General features: G+C 34.1%; 1 protein-coding gene across 4 annotated transcripts in view; it reads left to right on the top strand.

Annotated features, from left to right (window-relative positions):
- Window positions 1-26,504, top strand: part of CDKAL1 (CDKAL1 threonylcarbamoyladenosine tRNA methylthiotransferase) — a 616,068-nt gene that overhangs the window by 275,307 nt on the left and 314,257 nt on the right. For all 4 annotated transcript variants that reach the window (XM_019734280.3, XM_019734279.3, XM_074335173.2 and 1 more), the window contains exon 9: window positions 15,033-15,136. In XM_019734280.3, the coding sequence (XP_019589839.3) occupies window positions 15,033-15,136 (104 nt within the window). The remainder of the gene's footprint in view (window positions 1-15,032; window positions 15,137-26,504) is intronic.

The raw sequence follows: 26,504 nt of genomic DNA, 5'->3' as shown, positions 1-26,504 counted from the left end.
GCATGTGAATATATAGTTTTTCCAGTACCATTTGTTGAAAAGACTCTCCTTATCTCATTGAGTGGTCTTGACACCTTTGAGAAAAATCATTCGACCGTGTATGTGAGGGTTTCTGTTTGATTTATATGTCTATATTTAGGCCATTACCACACTGTTTTGATTAATGTAGCTTTGTAGAAAGTTTTGAAATCAGTAAGTGTGAGTCCTCCACTTTTATTCCTTTTAAAGATTGTTTTGGCTATTGGTGGTCCCTTTAGATTCCGTATGAATTTTAGCATGGGCTTTTCTATTTTGCAAAAGACATCATTGGACTTTTGATGGAATTGCATTGAATTTGTATATTGCTTTGGGAATAACAATATTATGTCTTCCAATCTACAAACATATGTGTTTCCATTCATTTATTATGTCTTTGTTAATTTCTTTCAGCAATGTTTTGTAGTTTAAGTGTTTCACCTCTTAAGGTTAAGTTAATTTTTAAGTATTTCCATGTTTTCCCATGTATAATGTACACTTTTTTTGCCAAAATTTGTGAGGGAAAAATAAGGATGCACATTATACATGGGTAGTACTAATTCCGTATGTATATACATGCTTTTAATTCTTTTATTTATGCTTATGAGTTAAAAGTGTAACTCTAGAAATCAATCCAATATCCATATGCAAAATAATATCCTGGAATACGATAATAGGTTTTATGGAACTTACAACGTCGAGTTCTTGGCCTTCTATGATGAGTAAATATCGTAAATTTGTTACCGGTACATAAAATTTCTTATACCTTGTATCTGTCCTTATGCTTTATAATTACTTGTTACATAAAATTTCTTGTACCATAATATGTTAAAAAGTAAATGCTAAAATTTCTTTATGATACAAAGAAACAAGTACCTAAATGTAAACAAGTAAAAATTTGAATTAAAAAATTAAAATGAAAGATTTTTCCCCTGGATGTTTGGGCCAAAAACATGGGTGTATATATGGGAGCGCATTATACACAACAAAATATGGTATGTTCTTTTTGATGCTGTTGTAAATGGAACTGTTTTTGCAATTCCTTTTTCAGGTTTTTAATTGTGAATAGAAATGCAACTGATTTGTGTGTGTGTGTGTGTGTGTGTGTGTGTATGTGTGTGTGTGTGTGTGTGTGTGTGTGTGTGTGTGTGTTGACTCTGTATCCTGCTACTTTGCTGAATTCATTTATTAGTTCTAACAGGATTCTTTTTCTGGAAATTTTATGATTTTTTAAACATGTAAGATCATATCATCTGCGAATAGATGATTTTACTTCTTCTTTTTAATTTGGATGCGTTTTATTTCTTTTACTTGCTTAATTGCTCAGGCTACGACTTTGAATACTGTGTTACATAGAAGTGGTAAAAGTGGGCGTCCTTGTCTTGCTCCTGATCTTGGAGGAAAAGCCTTCACTCAGTTACCACTGAGCATGATGTTCACTGTGGGGTTTTTATACATGACTTTTATTATGTTGAGTACGTTTGTTTCTATTCATAGTTTGTTGATTGTTTTTATAACGAAAGGCTGTTTAATTTTTTCAAATGGTTTTTCTGCATTAATTGATATGATCATGTGTTTTTTTGGCCCTTCATTCTGTTGATGTGGAATATTACATTGATCGATCTTTATATGTTGAACCATCCCTACATTCCAAAAATAAATCTCATGTGATCATGGTATATAATTCTTTCAATATGGTGCTGAATTCTGTTTGCTAGCATTTTGTTGAGGATTTTTACATCAGTGTTCATAAGGGCTATTGATCTGAAGTTTTCTATTCTTGTAGTGTCTTTATCTGGCTTTAGTATCAAGGTAATTCTTTATAGAATGAGTTAGGAAACGTTTCTTCCTCTTCAGTTTTTTGGAATAGTTTGAGAATTGTTGGTATTTATTTGTTCACTGTGTGCTCGGTAGAATTCACCAGTGCAGCATTCAGGCTTTTTTTTTTTTTTCCTTCTATAAAAAGAGATAGCAATATAGGTAAATTTTTAAAAGTATAATTCTGAGTTTTAAATTATTACAGAACTTCTAATGTCTAAAGATGTTCTTTAAAAGGAAAAACTGAATATATCAAAACTTAGTTTGCATTTACTTTATGTAGTTCAGGTATTTAGTTTACATGTTATTATGCATTTGAACCCTTTGAAATATTTTAATTTGTGAAAATTTATTGTTATTTCATTTGTTTAGTTTCTGTAATTTAAAAATATTCTATCACAGATGCTTTTTAAAATTTCAGAGTTAAACTTCTAAATTGAATGCCTAATGGGTCTCTGCTTTTGAGGTTTTTAGTTTTTTTTTTGGTCTGTGGTAATATAACAACAACTAGGTTAGTGTGGTGTGCTAGCTTTATCCTTCTCTCACAACAGTCTACGTCTGTCTGTTCAGGATTTTGCATCTTCCTTGCAGTTCAGCAGCCATCTTCTCTTTGGTTTTGGCTTTCAATAGTCAGCCTTCAAAGATCTTTTGTTTTCTGAAAGTTGAAGAAACCGGCTCGGTGTTACTCTTAGACAGTTATTTAATTGTTTACAGATAACTGAAACTCGCTACTAATTGTTTCTATAGTGAATCCCTATATTTCATTAAAGGTTTGTCATGTTGAAATGATTGGTATCATAATTTTTAATGATTGAGAAAATTGTATTTAAACCAAATAGCATCAAAAAACTCATTCTTTTCTGATTTTGTACTGTGTATTTTCCTGTGGATTATAACAAATCTCTTTTTTTTCCCCAATGGTAAGGCACAGCAGATTTAATGCTTGGTTAGTGCTATTATAACATGCTTAAAGAAAGACACTATAGAAATTTTTACTTTATTGAAGTAATATAAAGTATTTTGAAAACTGCAGATAAGATGAACCTATCTTATACGATAAAGAGTTTAGAACTTCAAAAGCATAGCACAACAACCTTAATTAACCCCGAGGGAGCAGTTTAGTGAAGAATATGTTGAATTCTTAATTTAATGCTTATGTTTACTGACTTATTTTCATTTTTATAAGTGTTTCCAAGTATCACTTTGTTTAATTTAAACTTTTTAGTATATTTTCATGAGTGATTTTCCATGGGGCATACATATCCACTTTTATTAAGTGAGCCATAAGGAACATATTACTTAGTTTCTACAGTTGATTTAAGCCAACCTGTCAGTAACACATCTGTTCCATAAATCTAGGTACACCTGGAACATGATAATGCATAATTATTTCCTTACAGAATTGTTTAGAACAGCCACATTAAAAAACCATCGGCCAGCATTTATTGATCACTTACTAGGTGCAGAAATATTCTTACTGCTTTACATGTGTTAATTCATTTATGTTATAAATGTTTAAAATACATGTTATGCATTCCTTCTCCTTCTGTTTTCCTTCCCCTTCTTCCAAGCTGGTGTTTCTTACGACAGTTGCTTTTAAGAAATAGCCAGGTCAGAAATACTGGTAGTAGCTTCTATTGAGATTGTCCTCTTACGCAGCTCTCCATTAGTAGTGAAAATAAGAGAAAGGAATCAGGAGACCTAAATAGGATCAGGATATAAAGCAGATTCCCCGGATGGGTGCTGATTTAATTTGAGTGAATGCCAATCAAATCACAGCTGAATGAATGGTGGGGCCTGCTGTATTGAGTGGATCATGGAGCCACTAGAGGTAAGGAGAAGAGCAGAGAGTGGTTGGCTTTGAGCACCTGAGTGACAGAGTTTTAAAAACACAGCAAGTCAAATGAGGAGATACAGTTTGCCACAGAGCCAGTTGGAGAATGAAAAACAGAACTCATAAACAACAAGGATGAAATAAATGGTTTGGACCAGTGGATGGACAAGAAGCCTAGCCTTAGATTTCCAAAGAATAAAGAGGGAAGCACATGTTTTCAACAAATAACTACATATATAGCAGGATGAGTATTGGCCATATCTTTGAATATATATGCTATGTTATTTTATGTCATGTTGGATGATTGCCTAGCTATGGTTATAGCTTATCTACATTTGTGTGTAGGTAGGATGTTTAATAACATATTTATTCTGGGGAAGCAGCTTGGTATGAAAATAGCACGGAATTTTAAATTTGTCAGGCTTAGATTTGAACTTCAGCTGTTAAGGGTCTTAGGCAAGCTTCTTGTCTGATTAACCACCTCATTTAACTGAGATATAGTTGACATATAACACTGCATAAGTTTAAGGTGTACAACATAATGATTTGAGGTATGTATATATTATGAAATATTTACCACAGTAAGTTTAATCTATCTAAACATCTATCATCTTACATAGTTACAGTTTTTCCTTCATAGTAAGAACTTTAAAGATCTACTCTCTTAGCACCTTTCAAATATTAATACAGTATTGATAACCATAGTTACCATGCGATACGTTAAATCCCCAGAACTTATTTATCTTATAATTGGAAGTTTGTACTTTTAGACCAACTTCGCCCATCACCCATTTCCCCAACAAGCCCCCACAAATCCCACCCTCTGGCAACCACCAATTTTTTTCCCTGTTTCTGTGAGTTCTTTTTTTTTTTTTTCCAAATTCCACATGTAAGTGAGGTCATATAGTATTTGTCTTTATCTATCTGACTTATTTAACTTAGTATAATGCTCTCAAGCTCCATCCATGTTGTTGCAAATGTCAGGATTTCCTTCTTTTTATGGCTCAATGAGATGCCATTTTGTGTGTGTGTGTGTGTGCGTCACATTTTCTTTATCCATTTATCCATCCAGGGATACTTACGTTATTTCTATGAGTATATCTTGGCTATTGTAAATGTTGCAATGAACCTGGGAGTGCATATATCCTTTTGCATTAGTGTTTTTGTTTTCTTCAGAGAAATGCCCAGAAGTAGAATTGCTGGATCATACGGTAGTTGTATTTTTAATTTTTTGAGGACCTTCCATACTGTTTTCCATAGTGGCTGTACCAATTTACTTTCCCATTAACAGTCTACAAGGGTTCCCTTTTTTTTCCACACCCTGGCCCAGCACTTGTTAACTCTTGTCTTTTTGGTACTAGCCTTTCTAACAGGCGTGAGATGATATCTCATTGTGGTTTTGATTTGCATTGCCTTGATGATTAGTGATGTTGAGCATCTTTTCATGTACTGTTGGTCATTTGCATATCTTCTGTAGAAAAATGTCTATTCAAATTCTTTGGCCATTTTTTTTAAATTGCATTATTTGTGTTCTTGCTATGGAATTGTATCAGTTCCTTATATACTTTGGAAATTAACCTTTTATCAGATATTATGAATTTCCTTATTTTGGAATAATAAGCAAATATTATGAATCATTTACTAAATATGTGGTTTGCAAATATTTTCTCGCATTTCATAGGTTGCCTTTTCATTTTGTTGACTATTTCTTTTAGTGTGCAGAAGCTTTCAGTTTGACTTAGTTCTATTTGTTTATTTTTGCTTTTGTTGTTTGTTCCTTAGGTGTCATCCAAAACATTATTTTCAAGCTCAAGTTCAAGGAGCTTTTTCCTATTTTTTTTTTCCTAGGAGTTTTATGGTTTCTGGTCTTAACATTTAAGTCTTTAATCCATTTGGAGATAATTCTTGTGAGTGGTATAAGTTAGTGATCTAGTTTCATTTTATCACACGTGAATGTCCAATTTTTTCAGCACCATTTACTGAGTACGCTCTCTTTTCCCCATTGAATATTCTTGGCCCTTTGTGAAATATTAGTTGATTGTATATGCATGCATTTGTTTGAGCTCTTGATTCTCTTGCATCGCTCTGTTTGTCTTTTTATGCCAGTACTATACTGTTTTGTTTAGTATAGCTTTGTAATAAAATTTGAAATCAGGAAGTGGGATGACTGCAGCTTTGTTCTTCTCTTTCAGTATGTCTTTGGCTGTTTTGGGTCTTTTGTGCTTCCAAACAAATTTGAAGATATTTTTTTTCGGTAAAAAATGCCACTGGAATCTTCATAGGGATTGCATTGAATCTGTAGGTGGCTTTGGGTAGTATGGACATTTTAACAATATTAAATTTTTTAATCCATGAGCGCAGGATATCTTTCCAATTATTTTCGGGTGTTTTTTTCATCTCTTTCGGTATTGTTTTGTAGTTTTCAGTGTACAGGTCTTTTACCTCCTTTGTTAATTTTTTTCCTCAGTGTACAGAACTTTTACCTCCTTTGTTAATTTTTTCCTAAGTATTTTATTGTTTTTATAAATGGAATCATTTTCTTAATTTCTTTTTTACATAAATTGTTGTTAGTGTGTAGAAACTACTGGTTATGTTAATTTTGTATCCTGTGACTTGACTGTATTTGTTGATTAGATCCAACAGTTTTTTTGGTGTAATGTTTAGGAATATATATACACATATACATACATACATATTCATATATAACATTGTATCATCTGCAGACAGACTGTTTTATTTCTTCCCTCTCTGATTCAGATGATTTTTATTGCTTTTTCTTGCCTGATTACTCTGGCTAAGACTTCCCGTGCTGTGTTGAGTAGGAGTAGTGAGTGGACTCCTTGTTTCTGATCTGCAAGGAGAAGTTTTGAACCTTTCACCATTGGGTATGATGTTGGCTGTTGGCCAATCATATATGTCCTTTATTATGTTGAGGTACATTCCTTCTACACCCAATATGTTGAGAGTTTCTTTTGATCATAAATGGATGTTGAATTTTGTCAAATGTTCTTTCTGTACCTATTGAGAGGATCATGTATTTTTTATCCTTCATTTGATTAATATGATATATCACACTTACTGATTTTTGTATGTTGAACTGCCCTCATATCCCAGGGGTGAGTTCAACTTAATCAGGGTGTATGATGCTTTTCAGATGCTGTTGAATTCAGTTTTCTGGTATTTTGTTGGTAATTTTTGCATCAATATTCACAAGGTATATTAGCCTATAGTTTACTTTTTTTGTAGTTTCTGTATCTGGCTTTTATATTAGTATAACACTGGCCTCATAAAATGTGTTGGAAGTGTTCCCCCTCATCTATTTTTTGGAAGGGTTTAGAAAGAATTGGGATTACTTTTTTTTTAATTAAAGTTTATTGGGGTGACAATTGTTTGTAAAGTTACATAGATTTCAGATGTACAATTCTGTAATATATTATCTGTATTTCACATTGTGTGTTCACCATCCAGAGTCAGTTCTCTTTCCATCACCATATATTAGACCCTGTTTACCCTCTTCTAGAACCCCCTCTCCCCTTGCTCACCGATAGTTTTGGTAACCCCTAAACTATTGTCTATGTCCATGAGTTTTTGTTCCTTCATTTGTTTGTCTTATTATTTTGTTGTTTTCAGTTTTATATACTACATATCAGTGAAATAATATGGTTCTCTACTTTTTCTGTCTGACTTATTTTGCTTGGCATTATAATCTCAAGATCCATCCATGTTGTCACTAATGGTACTATTTCATCTTTCCTTACCACCAAATAGCATTCCGTTGTGTATATATATCACAACATCTTTATCCATTCATCTATCAAAGGACATTTTGGTTGTTTCCATGTCTTGGCCACTATAAATAAAGCTGTAATGAACATTGGAGCACACATGTCTTTATGGATAAATGTTTTCAGATTTTTTGGGTAGATACCCAGGAGAGGTACTGCTGGGTCATATGGTAATTCTATTTGTAATTTTTTGAGGAACCTCTACACTGCCTTCCATAGCACCTGCACCAATCTGCATTCCCACCAAAGGTGTGTGAGGGTTCCTTTTTCTCCACAGCCTCTCCAACACTTGTTACTATTTGTCTTGTTGATGATAGCCATTCTAACTGGGGTGAGGTGATATCTCATTGTGGTTTGTATTTGCACTTCCCTGATGATTAGTGATGTTGAGCATTTTTTCATGTCTATTTGCCATCTGTATGTCCTCTTTGTAGAAATGTTTCTTCCTCTGCCTATTTTTCAACTGGGTTGTTTGTTCTTTTGTTGTTGAGTTGTATGAGTTCCTTGTATATTTTGGATATTAGCCCCTTATCAGATGCGCTGTTTGCAAAAATCTTGTCCCATTTAGTTGGTTGCCTCTTTACTTTGTCAATGGTTTCTTTTGCTGTACAGAAGCTTTTAAGTTTGATTTAATCGCATTCATTTATTTTAGCTTTTACTTTACTTACCTTTGCAGTCAAATTCATAAAATACTCTTTGAACCATAAGGTTAGTACCTATGTTTGGTCCATAAGTTTAGTACCTATGTTTTCTTCTATGCAGTTTATTGTTTCAGGTCTTATGCTTAGGTCTTTGATCCATTTTGAATTAACTTTGGTACATGGTGACAGATAGCAGTCCAGTTTCATTCTTTTGCACGTGGCTTTCCAGTTCTCTCAGCACCATTTATTGAAGAGGCTGTCTTTTCTCCATTGTGTGTTTTTTGCTTCTTTGTCAAAAATTATCTGTCCATATTTATGTGGGTTTATTTCTGGGTTCTCAGTTCTCTTCCATTGGTTTTTGTGTCTGTTTTTCTGCCAATACCATGCTGTTTTGATTATTGTAGCCCTGTAGTACAAGCTAAAGTCAGGGAGTATGATACCTCCAGTATTGTTCTTTTTTCTTAAGATTGCTTTGGCTATTCAGGGTCTTTTGTGGTTCCATACAAATCTGATGATTTTTTGTTCTATTTCTTTAAAAAAATGCCATTGGAATTTTGATGGGGATTGCATTAAATCTATTTATTGCTTTGGGTAATATGGCCACTTTAACTATGTTGATTCTTCCAATCCATGAACACGGAATATCTTTCCATTTCTTTGTGTCTTCTTCAATTTCTTTAAAAATGCCTTATAGTTTTTAGCATATAGGTCTTTCACATCCTTGTTAAGTTTATTCCTAGGTATTTTATTCTTTTTTTTGCAATTGCAGAAGGAATTTTTTTTTTATTTCTTTTTCTGAGATTTCATTGTTGTTATAAAGGAATGCAGTGGACTTTTGTATGATGATTTTATAGCCGGCAACTTTACTGTATTCGTTTATTGTTTCTAATACATTTTTGGTGGAGTCTCAGGGTTCTCTATATATAGCATCATGTTACCTGCAAAGAGTAACAATTTTAACTTCTTCATTCCCAATTTGGATACCTTTTACATCTTTCTCTTGCCCGATTTCTCTGGCGAGGACTTCCAACACTGTGTTGAAAACCAGAGGTGATAGGGGACAGCCCTGTTGTGTTCCTGAATATAGAGCAAAGGGCTTCAGATTTTCACTGTTAATTATGATATTAGCCGAGGGTTTGTCATATATGGCCTTTATTATGTTAAGGTATTTTCCTTCTATACCTATTTTACTAAGTGTTTTAATCATAAGTGGATGTTGTATCTTCTCAAATGCTTTTTCTGCATCAGTTGATGTAATCATATGATTTTTGTCCTTTATTTTATTTATGTGATGTATCACATTGATTGATTTGCATATGTTGAACCATCCGTGTATCTCTGGGATGAACCCCACTTGGTCATGATGAATAATCTTTTAATGCATTGTTGCATTCGATTTGCTAGAATTTTGTTTAGGATTTTTGCATCTGTATTCATCAGAGATAGTCATCCAATATCTTTTTGTGTTATCCTTACTAGTTTTTGGTATCAGGGTAAATTTGGCCTCATAAAATGAATTAGGGAGTACTGTCTCTTCTTCAGTTTTTTTGGAAGAGTTTGAGTAGGACAGGTATTAGATCCTCTGTCAAGGTTTGGTAGAATTCACTATTGAAACCACCTAGTTCTGGAGTTTTGCTTTTGGGAAGGTTTCGGGTGACTGATTCGGGTGAATGATTGGTCTATTTAGATTTTCCAGTTCTTCGTGATTCAGCCTAGGAAGGCTATATGTTTCTAAGAACTTGTCCATTTCTTCTAGGTTGTTGAATTTGGTGGCATATAGTCCCTTATAGTATTCTTGGATGATCCTTTGTATTTCTGTGGCATCTGTGAAAACTTCCCCTCTTTCATTACTGATTTTGTTTATTAGTGTCTTTTTCCTTTTTATCTTAGTGAGTCTAGCCAATGGTTTGTCAATTTTATTAATCTTTTCAAAGAACCAGCTCTTCATCACGTTAATTTTTTTCTATTGTCTTTTTGTTTTCTATTTCATTTAGTTCTGCTCTGATTTTTATTATTTCCTTTCTTCTGCTGACCTTGGGTTTCGTTTGTTATCCTTTTTCTAGTTCTTTAGGGTGTAACATGAGGTTATTTATCTGGGATGTTTCTTGTTTCTTGAGATAGGCCTGTAATGAGATAAATTTTCTTCTTAAAACTGCTTTCACTGCATCCCAAAAATTTTGGTAGGATGTAGTTTCATTCTCATTTGTTTCTATGTATCTTTTGATCTCTCCTCTTATTTCTTCTTTGACCTGGTCCTTCTTTAAAAGTATGTTGTTTAATCTCCACATATTTGTGTTTTTTCCTGCTTTCTTTTTGCAGTTGGTGTCCAATTTCAAAGCCTTGTGATCAGAGAACATGTTTGGTATGATTTCAGTCTTCTTAAATTTGCTGAGGCTGATTTTAAGTCCCAATATATGGTCTATCCTTGAGAATGTTCCATGTACACTAGAAAAAAATGTGTAGTCTGATGTTCTAGGATGAAGTGCTCTGTAAATGTTAATTATCTCCATTTCATCTAATGTGCCATTTAGGGCTGCTATTACTTTATTTATTTTCTGTTTGGATGATCTATCCATTGCTGTCAATGATGTATTTAGGTCCCCTAGTATAATTGTGTTTTGGTCAATTTCTCCCTTTAGTTCTGTTAGTAGTTGCTTGGTATATTTCGGTGCTCCCTGATTGGGGCCATAAATATTGATGACTGTTATGTCTTCTTGTTGTATAGTCCTCTTTATCATTATGAAATGTCCATCTTTGTCTCTTGTTACCTTTTTTATCCTGAAGTCTGTTTCATCTGAGATCAATATGACTACACCTGATTTTTCTCTGGACACCATTTGCTTGGAGTGTCAATTTCCATCCTTTCACTTTGAGTCTATGTTTGTTCTTGTAGCTGAGTTGTGTCTCTTGGAGGCTGCATATGGTTGAGTTTAGTTTTATGATCCAATCTGCTACTCCGTGCCTTTTTATTCGTGAGTTCAGTCCATTTACATTTAGGGTGATTATTGATATGTGAGAATTTCCTATCATTCTATCTTTGGTTTTCTGGTAAGACTGTTTCTCCATTATTTCTTTACCTTTTTGTTGTCTATTATTTCCGTGTGGTGGTATTCCATGATTTTTCCCTCTTTTTCTTGTTTTATTACGTTATATCAGTTCTCGATTTTTTTTTTTTTTTTGAGTGGTTTATTTAAAAGAAAGTTTCATATGTAGAATTTTCCTTTTTTTTCAGCATGCTTACTTTCTCCATTCCCACGTTCCAATTCAGGGCTTTACTTTTCCCCCTTTTATTTGCACAAATTAGTCCTGTTTATGCTGCTCAGATAGCCTCCTTCAATATTTCTTGTAGTGCAGGTCATATGTTAGAAAATTCCCTCAGTTTCTGTATGTCTGGAAAAGTCTTTATTCCTCCTTCATATCTAAAGGATATCTTTGCTGGGTATATTATTCTTGGCTCATGATTTCTCTGTTTCAATAGTTTGAATACTTCATTCTACTCCCTCCTGGCTTGTGGAATTTTTGCTTAAAAATCTGATGATAATCTAATGGGCTTTCCTTTGTAGGTTACCATCTTCTTTTCCCTGGCTGCCTCGAGGATTCTTTCTTTGTCATTAATTTTTGACAGCTTCAATACAAGGCCTTGGAGAAGGCCTGTTGGGGTTGAGGTAATTAGGTGTTCTGTTTGCTTCTTGGATTTGAGGATCCAATTCTTTCCAAAAGTTTGGGAAGTTCTTGTTGACTATTTATTTGAATATACTCTCTGTTCCCGTCTCTCTTTCTTCTCCTTCTGGTATCCCCACTATTTGTATATTGTTCTTTGTGATGGAGTCAGAAAGTTCTTGTAGAGTTCTTTCATTTGTTTTAAGTCTCAAGTCTCTTTTTTCTTCTATCCGTGTCATTTCCAGATATCTGTCTTCAATGTCACTGATTCTTTCCTCCATCTGGTCAACTCTACTACCTAAGCTGGCAATTTCATTCTTCATTTCTTTTAATGACTTCTTAATCTCCAGAAATTCTATTTGGTCCTTTTAAAAATTTCAATCTCTTTGGTAAAATGTTCATTTTGTTCTTTGATTGTGTTTCTGAATTCATTAAACTGCCTGTCTGTGTTTTCTTGCATCTCGTTGAGTTTTTTAAGAACTACGGTCTTGAACTCTCTATCATTTAAGTCAGATATTTCCATGTCTTTAAGTTCATTTTCTGGAGACTTTTCATTTTCTTCCTGAGCTCTTTGTTACCTTGGTTATTCATGGCAATTAATGATTTATAATTTATCTTCCTAGACATCTACAGGAGTGGCTTCTGCAACAGGTTGATAGAAAGAGGTCTTTCTTTTGTTTTCCAATAGGTGTTGGTAGAATGCTTTATTTTCTCTCTGACTGCAGTCTTTTATTCTCTCTCACACTGTAGTATTATATTTTCTCTGCACTATTCTGGCTTCTCACACAATGGTGGGATTTCCTGGAAGGCGGTTTCTCCTCTGTGAACAGTTCGCCTGGGTCATAGGACACCAACTCCAGTGGGGGGATGTGGAGAGTTTCTGAAGTTTCAAAGCTCTTCCTGCAGATTCAGAGCTTGTATGTTTCAGCAACTGTTTACTCCTGCAAGGATCTGCCGAGATAGGTGAGGATAGGGGCAGGGTGGGTTGTGAGAGGTGTCCCATAGCAATGGCAGCGACCACCTTCACAGTCAGTCCTGCTTCCACGGGTCCCTTCCCTTTGCCGGAACTGGTTGGGCCACAAATCCGTGTCTGGGGACCACATTTCTCAGTTGTACAAGTATGTTTTTTTGATCGGACATTGCTACTGTTCCACTTCTAGCACTGGGCAGGTGAGAGTGGGGTGAGCTCTGGGAGGGTAAGGAAGGGCCAGCTAGGCTCAGTGCCTAAGGCTTCCATTCTCTGTTCTGCAGTGAAGGGTTAAACCACCGTTTTCAGCCTTCTTCCCTCCGAGGTCTCTGCCATGAGCGTTGGGTTCAGCCGTGTTATATGCTGTCCCCTCAGCCCTGTGGGCAATAAGCGGAGTCCTAGCAGTCTGAGTTCTTCCCTCTCCTGCTGCTGTGGTAGTTCCGAAATGCAGCGAGCTCAGAACACTGAGCTAGGTCTGCATCCTGCGCCTGCACGGCCCCGTCTCAGCACTTCTCCCTTGCCTCCTCCCCTGCTCGCGCAATTTGCCCACCTTTAGATGATTTCAGTTGTGCTCCTCTTAGTCTTGCCTGTCTGCTGTGCAAGGAGTCCTTTGTGGAATTATAGTTGTTCAATTTGTTGTAAATTCCACGGGAGATTTCAAGAGGCTTACCTCATGCCACCATTTTTATGACATCATGGCATTAATTTTTTAAATCTTTGGTAACATTCACCAGTGAAACCATTTGGTCCTGGGCTTTTTTTGGTTCAGAAGTGTGTGATTACTTATTTAGTTTCCTTACTTATTATTGATCTGTTTTAGATTTTCTGTTCATGATTCAATCTTGGTAGGTTGTATGTTTCCAGGAATTTATCATTTCTTCTGGGTTGTTCATTTTTTTGGCATCTTACAGGTCTTATGATTCTTTGTATTTCTGTGGTATTACCTGTATTATCTGACTTTTTTGAAGTAGGTTCTTTCTCTGTAAGATGGACATAGTGGCACCCATGTCTAGAAGCATCCAATGAGATAATTTGTGTAAAACATCTAGAAACGTGTCTGGTGCTCAATTGGGGCTAAACAAAAGTGAGTTACTCACCCAAGTAGACACAAATAAAAACAGTTTTCTCCTTTTTTTGGTTTTGTTTTGGAATGGATAGAAATTGAAAAGAGAAGACACTCAACAACTGTGAGACTAGAGTCTCTATTCACGAAAGAGAAGACACAATTTTTGTTTCATTTTTTAAAAAATGTAAATGACTTAGGAATTAAGGAATGTTAGCTTTTTAAGATTATGTCGTCGGTTGAACAATAAAAATCAAAATATATGTTACTTAAGAGTCCCATGCAAAAATCATCAGAAATTAAACATTGCTAAATACAGTGATTGATATTAACAAAATTACAAGTTGGTAGGTATAATTATTAAAAGTTCACTTTTTCTCACTTTGAAATTTTAAAGCATTTGTAAAATTTTAAAGCATTTAAAAACTTGCTGCTTGTAGCAATTGAATCACTGAAGAGATTTTGTTTTGTTTTTCATTGTTCTTGAGACTTATCTTTTTTGGCATAGGCCTATGTTATTATGTGTTTCTTTTTATTTTATAATAAGAAAATTAATGTTATTTTTAAATTACAAGAGTAGAACCAACATTTTAGTTTTTAAAAGACAAATTATCTATCATGTTTAAAGATTATTGGGAAATAATTCTATTTTTTAATTTTTCAAAACTAATGTTGTCATGCTACTTCTTTGCCCTCATCCTAGAGAGCATTCATTGGACATGTTTTTATATTTTTTTCTGATTTGAAGGATTGAAAAATATTATCGGAAAATTTCTAAGGGTGTACTTTTTTATGAGAATGCTATGTTGCCTATTTATTGTCATATTAGTTAAAAATTAAGTGAATATGCTTTATCATTTCTGAATAACATGGTATATACAGGAGACACAAAAATTTTATTTTTATGATCGTTTACAAAATGCCAGTGGTTTAAAAACAATATTAGTCTTGAATTTGTTTTGATTAGTCTTTTTAAGCATTTATAAACTTTGTTCCTCATGAATATGTGCATTTGATGACAATATTATATAATGTGTACAACCATTCTTGAATAGTTGAAACTTAAATAATTGCAAATTTCTGTGCCTGGTGGAAAGAAAATAAATACGAACTATGGTAGATATTTGTGTTTTATTTATATAAACTGGTAAATATTACTAAAGTAGTACTTTGGTGTGTGTTTATTTTTATTTTTCCCATATTAAGTATGCACTGTCTTTATTATAGTTTATTGCTATCATTTGAACAGGTGTCTCAATGCTTGTACCTACTGCAAAACTAAACATGCCAGAGGAAATTTGGCCAGTTATCCAATTGATGAACTAATAGATAGAGCCAAGCAGTCTTTTCAAGGTAAGAGTGTCTCTAGAATTATGTACAGTTTTAGTCTTCTTAATAAATTATAGTAGTCTTTTAAGTAACATTTCACTTTGCATACGTGCTTCTTAGCATTCTGAAGAATTTGCAAATATTTCACCTTATCTAATAGAAGATGTTGCTAGATTCAACCAATCAGGTTACAGTATTCATATTACTCTTCTTTCACCATTCTTTCATTTTTTTATTCTGACTCTAAGGTAAGTGACATAATTTGAACTTTATGACCCATCTTTAGATTCCATGGAAAAGACAAAAAGAAAAGAAATGACCTTCTTATATTAGTTAAGACTTTTGTGAACTGAGCAATACACTTGTTAATATTTCTTCTTTCTTTTGTCATTTTTGGACCATTTAGAAAATAGAACTGTTAAGTGTTCCTATTAGTACCAATGAATCTTTGTGTGGGTGGCCAGCTACTTCTGAATCATCACTTGCTAGAAAATGTTATTATCTAAGTATTTATCAGCACATAGTAAGACTTATCTTTTATGTGAGTCATGATTGCATTGACACATAACTGCTTAAACCATGAACTTCCACTTCTGTCTTTGTTTATAATATGTGTATGTAACATTAATGTGTTTTTTTAACACCCAACATGAGATAATCTATTGTTTCATAATGTTGTGGGTTAATAGTTATTGGCAATGTACTTTTCCTTTTAGTGAATAACTTGGTGTACTGTGTTCAGTACTTTCACACCCTGAACCTCAAAGTATGAGTTGAAAACGCATTTCTTTATTTAGTCTATGTAAAGCTTTTATCAACAAGAATTTGGAATGCTCTTGATAATAGAAAAATATTCTTGAGTGATTTATTAACTCCCCCCCCACCATGTTTTTTTCCTACTTTTATATTCTTAATTCAGTCCTCTCTTCCATTCCCATTCAACTTGTATTGAACAAGAAATAAAAAGAAACTCATTGACTCTTGTCAGTGTTCTATTTTAGAGCCAGGTCATTATCCAATCTGAGGAAAAGTCTGGGTAGCTGTCTTCTCTACCACAACTACTTCAAGGATTTTTCAAAAAGGACATAAAATTGCAATTTTTAAAATATATGTCAGGTAATGGAGATATTAAAACTATATGATCTATCCAGCAAACACTGCAAATGGAAGGCATGTGAATTAATTCCTTTGAGGTACTTTTTTAACATTATGCGTTCTTAAGTGCGACTACATATAACTTTTGAAAATGTTCTTATTTTACTCTGAAATTTATTTGAAAAATATAAATCTATTAAATCACCATGTGGGAAGTGAAAGTATTTTCTTGGCTCCCTGATATCTATCCTCACCTATAACCTATACTAACACTTCAATATAATTGCTTCGTGACTTAATATGAACACATTTGTGTATTATATGTGACTTGAGGGGAAAAAAAGAAAGGAGTAAACATAGTTTCTATAAAATGATTATAGAATTATTCTAAAGATATCCACCCAACTTAGCTCTCTGATTTTTCTTTCAAAATGCCCTCTGAGAAACAAAGGTACAATGTGTTACTTCTGTCAAACTTTACCTGGTGGTTAACATTGAAATATCCAGGTGGATTGGGCTACTTAAGATGAGTACTTCGAAGAATATATCAGAGGTTAGGAATGACTTAGTGACTTATAAGATTTGTATTACATTTATCATTGTCAATAGATATTTATGTGCCTTTTTATTTCCGATCATGAAATGATTGCAATGTAAGGTTTTTCTGTTGTCTTGTTATCTGTATATTAGAGTTGAACCTGAATGCTAGTTTTTGGACAGGTGAGGTCATTTGCTTGCTATGTGGTACTGTTAGTAAAATAATGAGGTCATAACTTTCCAGATAAGCCATTTTATTTAGGAAGCTTTTAAGTCGTGAAGTATTTGATGCTCTTTGCCATAAAAGTGTTTGAATTTGAAACCGTGCTCTGTTGCTTACCAGCCACATGGTCTGAACAAGGCACCTGACCTCTCCAACCCATGGTTTTCTCATTATTATGATATTCGGTTGTTTTGTTGTTACCATATTTCCCTGAAAATAAGACCTAGCCAGACCATCAGCTCTAATGCGTCTTTTGGAGCAAAAATTAATCTAAGACCCGGTGTTATGTTATGTTATATTATATTACATTAATTATATAAGACCCGGTCTTAAAACACGCATTAGAGCTGGTTGTCCGGCTAGGTCTTATTTTCGGGGAAACACAGTAGAATATGAGATAACTTATATGAAGTAATTGCCTGCATCCTTATTACTAAGAAGACATGTTACTTAAACTGAAGGGATTTAAAGTAAATCCAAAAAGAGAAATTTAATTTTGAGTGAGAATATTGGAATAGTGTAACAAACATTGAATGACTAGAAACAAATGACAGCTTTTAATTGCTCGGTCTTATAATTCCTTTCCACCATAGGACAAATCAGTCTATAAGCTCACATTTTAAAGACATTGAGTTTGTCCATTATTTTTTTCCTGCAAAAGACATTGCCTTCTACCATTATTAAATTATCTGCCCTATAATGAAAAATAAACATTACGGTTCTTTGAAAGGTTATATTAAGATGCAGAATCTAAATATGCTTCCAATAAATTTTATCGCTATGTTTAAAGTCAGTGGAAATTAAATTTCCCACCCTGAAAATTACATTTGATTTTTTTTCTCAAAATTTTTAATGACTGTGTGTCAGAAATACAAAGTCATTTTTAAGAACTCTAAACCAATTGTAGGATGGGGATTGGAACCCAGGTTGCCTGTCATATGATACAATTAAGATCACAATTTCTTCTGAAGAACATATTTATTAAATATTTCATATTCATAAAAATGTATTTCTTAGTAGTCTAATGAATGTGAAGAGACTAAGGGCTAACCCAAAGGCAGGGGAGCATTGAGAATCGATTCATGAAATTATTCTGAATGTAAATGGCTTCCCAAAGCACTAAAAATATGCTGACTATACATTCAGCTGCCAAAAAAATGAAAAAGACAGCTCATTAACTTTTAAATGGATAGTATTAAAGTGAAAATTGTTTGTCTTTTTAGATACAAACTTTAGTTCTCCTTTTACAAATATGTCTTCTATTTAACTGGTTTCCTAATTTTTTTTTTTTTTCCTCTTTTTCTCTCACTGAATCCGGACCCCTTCACATTTTCATTGACTATTTTTACCTTCTCAATGTGTTTATCATTTTTGTGGGCAGTTCTTCCTATGAGTGTAAGATTTACCAGGTAACTTCTGGGTGTCATTTCATTGTTCTAACAAACTGTTGGGAAACCTTCCCCCTCATGTCCTCCCTCACCTTTCCCAAGATTTAGGTTTTAAAAATTCGTGGGCATCACAGTGTCAGGCGGCTGGGATTCGACATGGTTGCATTTTAGATATCTGGAAAAACATGTCAAGCAATGACCAGGACTTTGTTGAGGCCAGAATGAATTTACAAGCTAGTGTTTTCTAGCATATTTGTATTGATTTTTCTCTAGCAGCTAATCAATCAGTTTCAGTTGTATAAGTGATGGAGCAAACCTTTTTAAGTGTGCTGGGTGAGTGGTGTGGAAACAACACCTTTCACTGCTGTCTCTGGAATCACAATGTAGAGATGATGGATGAGCTGTTTTTATAGCTATCGTGTGCTTTGCTAGATCTCATTTGTGTGTTGCTACTTTTTTTCTCTCTCATAAATCTGAAAAACCTCTGCAAGATAAGTTGCATACACTGGTTATGGAAAGGTAAATAAATTAAGATGAAATAGTCAAAGAAGAGAGGAAATTTCTTGATGTTTAGTGGTTTTAGTATTAACATTGGAATTTTAAAAATAATGAATTCTGTTTTATTTTAAGACTTTCAAAGATGCCGTCTGTTGTATACAAGATTAATTATGAAATGCAACTGGGAAACATTGCTTCCACTCTTTTAGATTGGAAAGGATATGAGCAATATTTGATTTTTGGATGTATAAACTTCAGATTGTTGAGTTGTATGGTTCACATCAAGCCACATTTATTTGACTGATCACCTTTAGCAATGATTATTATATGTTAATTTTGATTAAGATCAAACAAATAGAGACCAATAATTGCATCTTGTTAATTTATAAAGCAGTTATTTAAATGTCTCTTTTATTCCTTTATTTTTCCATTTGTGCCGTGTTCAAATAAAATTGAGTAATCTATTTCTTCTAAAACATTAATATGGTTAATTTACATGTTTTTTATACATTGTCAACTCCCAAAAATGATTTCAAGTAGCTTACATTAAATAATTGTATGTAATAGACCATGAAAATAAAAGCTGGATAAAATGCTGTATTGTGTTTAGAAAGAGGGAAGATGATTTTACCAACTGTTAAATCCAGGCTCTCCAGAAGAATAAGGAAAAGAGTGATTTATTTCATTTATATCATTTGATATGAATGTGTAAAAGGAAGTATGTAGTTTATAGTGAGAAATGTACATGTTTCTAGGCTGTAAACAGTAAGAAGAATTATTTTCATACATCTTTTTCTAAGAGGCATTGAATAATAAAATATAAATGCCTTTAGCTGGTAATACATAGAAATACAAGATATAGTCTCTGCATGGCTTTTTCTTATGTTGATTCTTACAAAACCCCAAAATATAATATTAAATGTAACTTTGAAAATAATGTTAATGGGAGAGCTAAATAAATGCATGTAGAACATATTATTTGATAGGCGATATAGTGCCTAAATAGCTACAGTATTTTGCCGTGTATAATGTGCTCTTTTTGGCCCAAATTTATGAGGGAAAAATAAGGATGCGTATTACACATGGGTAGTACTAATTCTGTATCTGTATAAATGTTTTTAATTCTTTTATTTATGCTTATGAGTTAAATGTGTAACTGTAGAAATCATAACAATATCCATACGCAAATAATACCCTGGAATATGATAATCAGTTTTGTTGACCTTAAGACAAACTTGCAAGGACGAAGAGTTCTTGGCCTTCTATGATGAGTAAGTATCGTAAATTTGTTACCGGTACATAAAAGGTCTTGTACCTTGTATCTGTTCTTGTGTTTTGTTATTGTTTGTTACATAAAATTTCTTGTACCATAATATGTTAAAAAATAAATGCTAAAATTCCTTTATAATACAAAAAACAAGTTCCTAAATGTAAACAAATAAAAATTTGAATTAAAAAAATTAAAATGAAAGGTTTTTTCCCCCTGAAAGTTTGGGCCAAAAACGTGGGTGCACATTATACGTGAGCGCATTATACACGGCAACGTATGGTTTTTATCAGGAATACAATTTAAATAAGCTGAGATTAATCAATTTGTTTTCAAGAATGTTAGTTAAAGCTATCCTTGGCAAAGCTGAGTACAATTTACTTGATGTTTGGTATATTCTCATCTCTGAGTTTCTAAGTCAGTGATGTTTAAACCTTTCTCCAATTGAAATTTGAAAGGTTAAGAGCAGAACTGCCATGTTTGAAGTAGAGGTGGAGGCCTGCTTAGTGATCCCTTATCTCTGATACCTTTCCTGAGGACCTTTAGGATCCAGCCTGAATTGGCTAATTTAGATTAGTATTTTTCTGGCATGTTTTGTAACACAGCAACCCAGGGGTGGCAGACATTTTCTTAAAGGGCCTGATAGTAAATATTTCAGTCTCTGTGAACCACGTGCTCTCTGTTGCAACTGTTCATTTCTGCCCTTGAAGCATGAAAACTGCCATAAACAGTACATAAATAATGGGTGTGGCTGTGTTCCAATAAAGCTTTATTTATAATAGGAGTTACGATGAAAAGGTTCAATGGTGAACTTTGAGCAAAGCTAACTTTAAATAAGATTCTTCATGGCAGGCCTTTCTGGTGTCTCTAATATGCTAATACATCTCAGAAATCCATAAGAGAAGTATGTAGTCTTTAGGATCTGTTATTGATCTAGAAGAGATCACTGTTCTCCATCTGGCTGTTCATTGTAGTCACTTGTCAATTTTATAAAACCAAAACCAAACTTATGTATGTGTTTCATTCATTTCTAACGATTGTGTCATAATTTCTGAGTAAGGGGGGAGGCTGCATTTTCTACAGTACTGTGTAGGTGATTCTAATGTATAGCCAGAGTTGAAAACTAGAATTCAGAACCGTTAGTTTTTATAATTCTCTGGTTGGAGCTACAAAATGAACTGACCCTCTCAACCTCTATTGGGAGGGATTGTGAGGAGGTAACCCTGGTTGACTAGTAAAGAATGAGCCAAGTTTAGGTGATTGTAGAGACATTGTTAATTTGCTGACTTACCCTAGTAGTTAACGGATGGTTTCGAGATACAAAAATTGCTTATTTAAGTTAGAAGGCTCAATGATTTCTGTCATCCCCAAGGTATCATGAAAGGGTCAACTGCCATTTACTATTTACTGTGCTGTGTGGGAATTAAAAAGATGAAAAAGACATGGTCCTTGTCTTCACGGAGCTCCTCCTAGTTTAGAAGGACAGAGTAGCAAGTTGGGCTAATGAAAATTAAAGTACACGTAAGCAGGATGCAAGTCTTTTGGTATTAAAAATCACTGAGCCTTTTAACTTAAATAAGCTCCTTTGGATTTTGGAAATATCCGTTATCTACCTAGGGTGGTGTCTGCAAATTGATAACGCTGTGTTGCCCCTCCACCTTTCCTAACTCCTGGCCTTCTTCACTAATCAACCAGGGTTTCTCCTCAGAATCCATGTCAATACATGGTTTTGTTAGTCACTGCCATTTGATCATGCTTAGTATTCTAGAGGAAATCTACTTGTCTTTCTGCATTTTAAGGTTTATGTGATGCTAGAGGTCTATGAAAGAAAGAAACCGAACAATGACTCTTGAACTGAAGTAACGATTGGAATTACATAGCTGTTATTTTTCCAATCAGTCAACAAATATTTATTGAGCATTTATTTAGAAATAGTTTGTGTTTCTGCTAAAAGGCATGTGCTTTAGAAAAGTGGGGGTAACAGTACATTATTATAATCAGCCTTTTATTACCTCTTCCAGTAAGATAGGCCAATGGGTAAGGTTTGCTGATAATTGAGCAAACAGCTTATCCTTGCTGTGGATAATAAAGATGCAGTCCCAAAGCTATTTTACAGTATGACATTGGTTCTTAATTCTTTGAGTTTTCATAGTTCAGAATTCATATAATCCAAAGTACAAAAAACTTGGAGCTTCTGAGAATACCTTTTTGTATCCATCCTTAGGAAAACTAGAGTGTAATTAATCCCCCACTGTTACTGGTGACTTTTATGTTTTTACTCTATGGTGTTCTACCGAATAACTTGCAAATATGTAAGTAAGTATAAATTATGTGTAAAATAATGAGACCTGGGAAAACAGATGAGAATAGCAAAATCAAGATTTGGTGTGGGTTTGGAACGCAGGAAAGTAAGCCGTAGTTACATAGGCAGTTTCAGTTTTGACTCTGAACTTCCTGAAAGCTTATTGTCTATAAGGAAAAAAAAAGAGTTTGACATTAGGTTAGAAAGATAATTTTCACATGGAGTTATATAAGAAGTACAGACAGATGCAGTAGGTCTTAACAGCATCCTTATAACATTCAAATTCACATACTGTGTTTCTTCAAGTTGTGTACTTATTTTGGCATTCCTTATTAAATCTTTCACCCATGCCCTGAAAAGCAAAACACTCTGAAGGGATTTCGTGGGAGACTAAGACAATACATTCTGAGTATTTGTGAGTCTCTAGTGATACGGCCCCACTTCCGTAGCCATTGGGCTCCACACAGCAGTCCTGCAATCACACCATAGAGGCTAACAGTTGCTCAAGGGTTTGCACACACAAGGTCATTTTGTGACGTGATACATCAGAGTGCAGGAAGCAGGTACTAGAATTTGTATTTATTTGTATTTCCTCAACTTTTAAAATTTTCATTCTTTTGTATATGTTTTATATTGTACATATATATTAGTACAATGATGCGTGGGTATAATGAATAAATACACAACTATACATATAGTCTTAAATTGTTTAATTCAGAAAAGTGATTTTTTCAAAATGTGGAGACCACTGATTCAGAGAACAAATAGCCTGCCTGTTTTCCACTATAAATCTAATGATTTCAGCCAAGCAGTTGGTCTGAGTAGGGCAGCAGAGTTCTTTGCTCTCTGTCAAGGTCCTAAGGTGCCCATATTCTGTTTTGACTGAGTGCAAATCCATCTGCTTTTGAGATCAAATAAGCAAATAATGAAGTTTATGCCCTTTGGAGGAAAACTGAAGTACTTGAGGAAGACTCTTGCCACGCATCTCTGCTCAGAGGTAGAGGTTATCCTCAGTAGCACATGTTCCCCTATTCCGCCCGTCTGTGTTTTGGGTCACTGGAAGACTAAGCCAGAGGGCATCAGGGCAGGCATATGTGACAGTGTGTAGATGGGTTTAGTAGGTGCTCAATAAATGTTGAATCAGTGGCTAATCCTGAATTGATTATGCCTGATGAAATTCCATGTGTGACTTGGAACCTGTAATGAAAACATAGCCTGGAAAAGCTATATTTCTAAAGTGGGCAAGAGATATTGCTTCGTTTCAGCTGCTCTTCAGGCGTAGTTGAGTACTGGGTCTTATAACACAGGCTTGATTTTATGACACCAGATATTTTAGTGGTGGTGGCTTTCCAAGATTTGCAATAGAAAAATTATTTACTTTTGGAAATTATTTCCTGATGTTAACAAGTGTCTGTCATTTTACTAAATGGTTATATCCACTTAGATCCACGTTTATAGTTATAAATAAATATATATTTGCTTTGATGTTGTTCTTTTACAAAACGGAATTCTACAAACAATTTTTTGTGACAAGGGGACAAAAGTTAACCAAGGGTTTGCTTTCAGAGTTTGAACTGAGGCTGATCTGTCTCTGGGATCCTTTTGGTGAACTTTAAAGACTGCATGTTAGTTTTGGAAAGTTGTTTAATGGAATTTTAATAGCCCTGGAAAGATGTGAAAGTGATACCGATACCTGGTGGTTTGTAAACCTGACCTTTGTGAGATGTTTTCTGGGCAAAAGTACTGTTTTATGATGCCAGCAGCTTTATTGATTCTGCAGAGTCTGCAGTTTTCTAACACTGGCTGTCAATTCATTCCAGCTGAAAAATTATTAAATTTCTTCTCCTGCTTGTGTGGATATTAAATTGCAGTAAACATGCTTGCACAATGTCAGGTATGGCGAGCACAATTTTCTGCATGAAAAAAATGTTTGTTAGTGAGACCTTGGCTGTTCTGCAGAGGTTATAAATTTCTTTATTTCTTTTTATTTGTTGCTCTCAGTTATATTTTTTATTTCTCTTGGTGAATTCCAGCACATTTCTTGTTATTTGTAATATAAGAAAGAAAAGTTTGATTTAGATTGCTGACTTTAAAAAATATGCCCTTTAGTTAATCATTTCTGCTACTGTCAACAAAAGAAGGCATGAGAGGATTTAACCAGTGAAAATATAATTGGGGAAGAATGAGAAAGGTATGATGCAAGAATTAACTGAATGAATAAGGGACGGAATGAATGATTAGATGACCATACACTCCACATTGGTCTTTTTCATTTGTTGAATTGTAGTTAAGGAAGGTAAATGATGATGAGATGGTAATTATCTGTTAGACGTGGGTCTTAAACTTTACTGTTTCTGGGAATAGTCTCCGGTCCTCTGGGGTGTGTGTTCAAAATGCAAATACCTGGCCAGATTCCCAATTCAGTTGGGCTGCCATAGGCCCAGGAATTTGCATTTTCAAACGATTCACTCCAAATGACTCAGATGCAGGTGTGTGAGGACCACGTCGAGAAGCCTTTGTCTGGAGAACTGTATTGATTAATACACTGAGTCATTTGATCAAAATATTCAGTGAAAGTGAAAGAAAAGTACCATTTCTGTAAGGAAATAAAGTAAGAATCTGAGCCAGTATTTCCCATGTCATAGATGTAGTGTGTGGACAAGATCCATTCTTCCCACATCCAGCGTTGCATAGGATTATTTTGGGGTGCTTTAAAATACAGTTTCTTAGGCTCCACCTCAGAAGGTTCTGATTCTGTGCTCTAGGCTGAAGACTGGGAGTGTCTGTTTTTAAGGGCAGTCTAGTTCTTTTTGATCTATAAGTTTATATAGAGTTTTCCCTCTTTAAGTGTCACTTTTGTTCAGTTTGAGTTGGGCCTCTCAATGCATAATATCACACTGTTGTAATTAGAAGATCAGAGGCATTTTACTTCCTTAAACATGTTTTATAAAACAGATATGTGTGTATTGTGGAAATACTTTTTTACTGTATCAGTATGATTGAAGTAATTAGCTAATTTGTTTTTATATCTATAGAAAGAATATGTAAATTTGTATAGTTTTGTAAATATCTTTATTTCTTTGAGATAAGGTATCCCTTTTTGTATTTCTCTTTATTTGAGAAGAATTAATTCAAGAAATGCTAGATCTATATTGGAAATCCACATTTCTACTAGTTGGGAAAGCACTTAATTTTGATATGGTGGAGGATTATGCAATTGTGAATAATAATGTTTACAAATTTTATAATAACCTGGAAAATGTTGTTTCATATTTTTAGTTTTAAAACATGTTGTAAAATCATATGTACTATACAATCACAACGATTTTTAATAAGGGGTAAGCAAAAAGAAATAAGTACAGGACAAAAGGAGAAATTGAGCCAAAATATTACTTTTGTTGGAGGGACAAAGAATATTTTAAACATTTTCCTGCTTTTAATATTTTGTAAATTTTCTGTAACTACAGATCACTCTAGTTAGGCTACATACACAGAATAAACTTCACTTTAAGGAATTGCATATTATCAGTTTTTCAGTATAGAAAATTAAGTCACATTTATTTGAAATAGAGTCACCTTTTATTACTTGACTAAGATATGGCATGTCATTACTTGAAACATTTGATAAACTGCAATTTATTTGTACCTAACTTTGGAATTGATGGATTCTGTTTGATCATAGAACAACAGCCTGACATTCTGAGAATTTACTTTTAATATAATAAACTATTTTAGGAAGGCTTCTTCAGGAGAAATCTGGAAGCCACCTGCCTCGCCCTATAGGTTTAATAACAATTTTATAAATCAATCAAAGAATTGCAGAATAGCAGGACACTTTTGCTATTATCTTTACCCATTCATTTCCAGATGAGGGACCTGAAGCCTAAGCAGATCCTGGCCGCCACCCTGGTTTCCGTATCACTGCACTGTGACTTCTTCAGCTCCTCATAATAGCACTAAGACCACATGCTTTGTTGGGGGGGCAGGGACGGACACGGGACGGGAGAGAAGTTTAGGGAAAGGCAAGTTGTCGCTGGAAGTGCGGTCTCCTCACAAGAGGAGAGACTAAGTTCCTAAGTGTT

This window comes from Rhinolophus sinicus, chromosome 14, assembly GCF_057876585.1.
Source record: "Rhinolophus sinicus isolate RSI-liver-muscle chromosome 14, RSI-T2T, whole genome shotgun sequence".
NCBI lineage: Eukaryota > Metazoa > Chordata > Mammalia > Chiroptera > Rhinolophidae > Rhinolophus > Rhinolophus sinicus.
The sequence above is the reverse complement of the archived record's forward strand: the minus strand, read 5'-3'. Positions and strand labels throughout refer to the sequence as shown.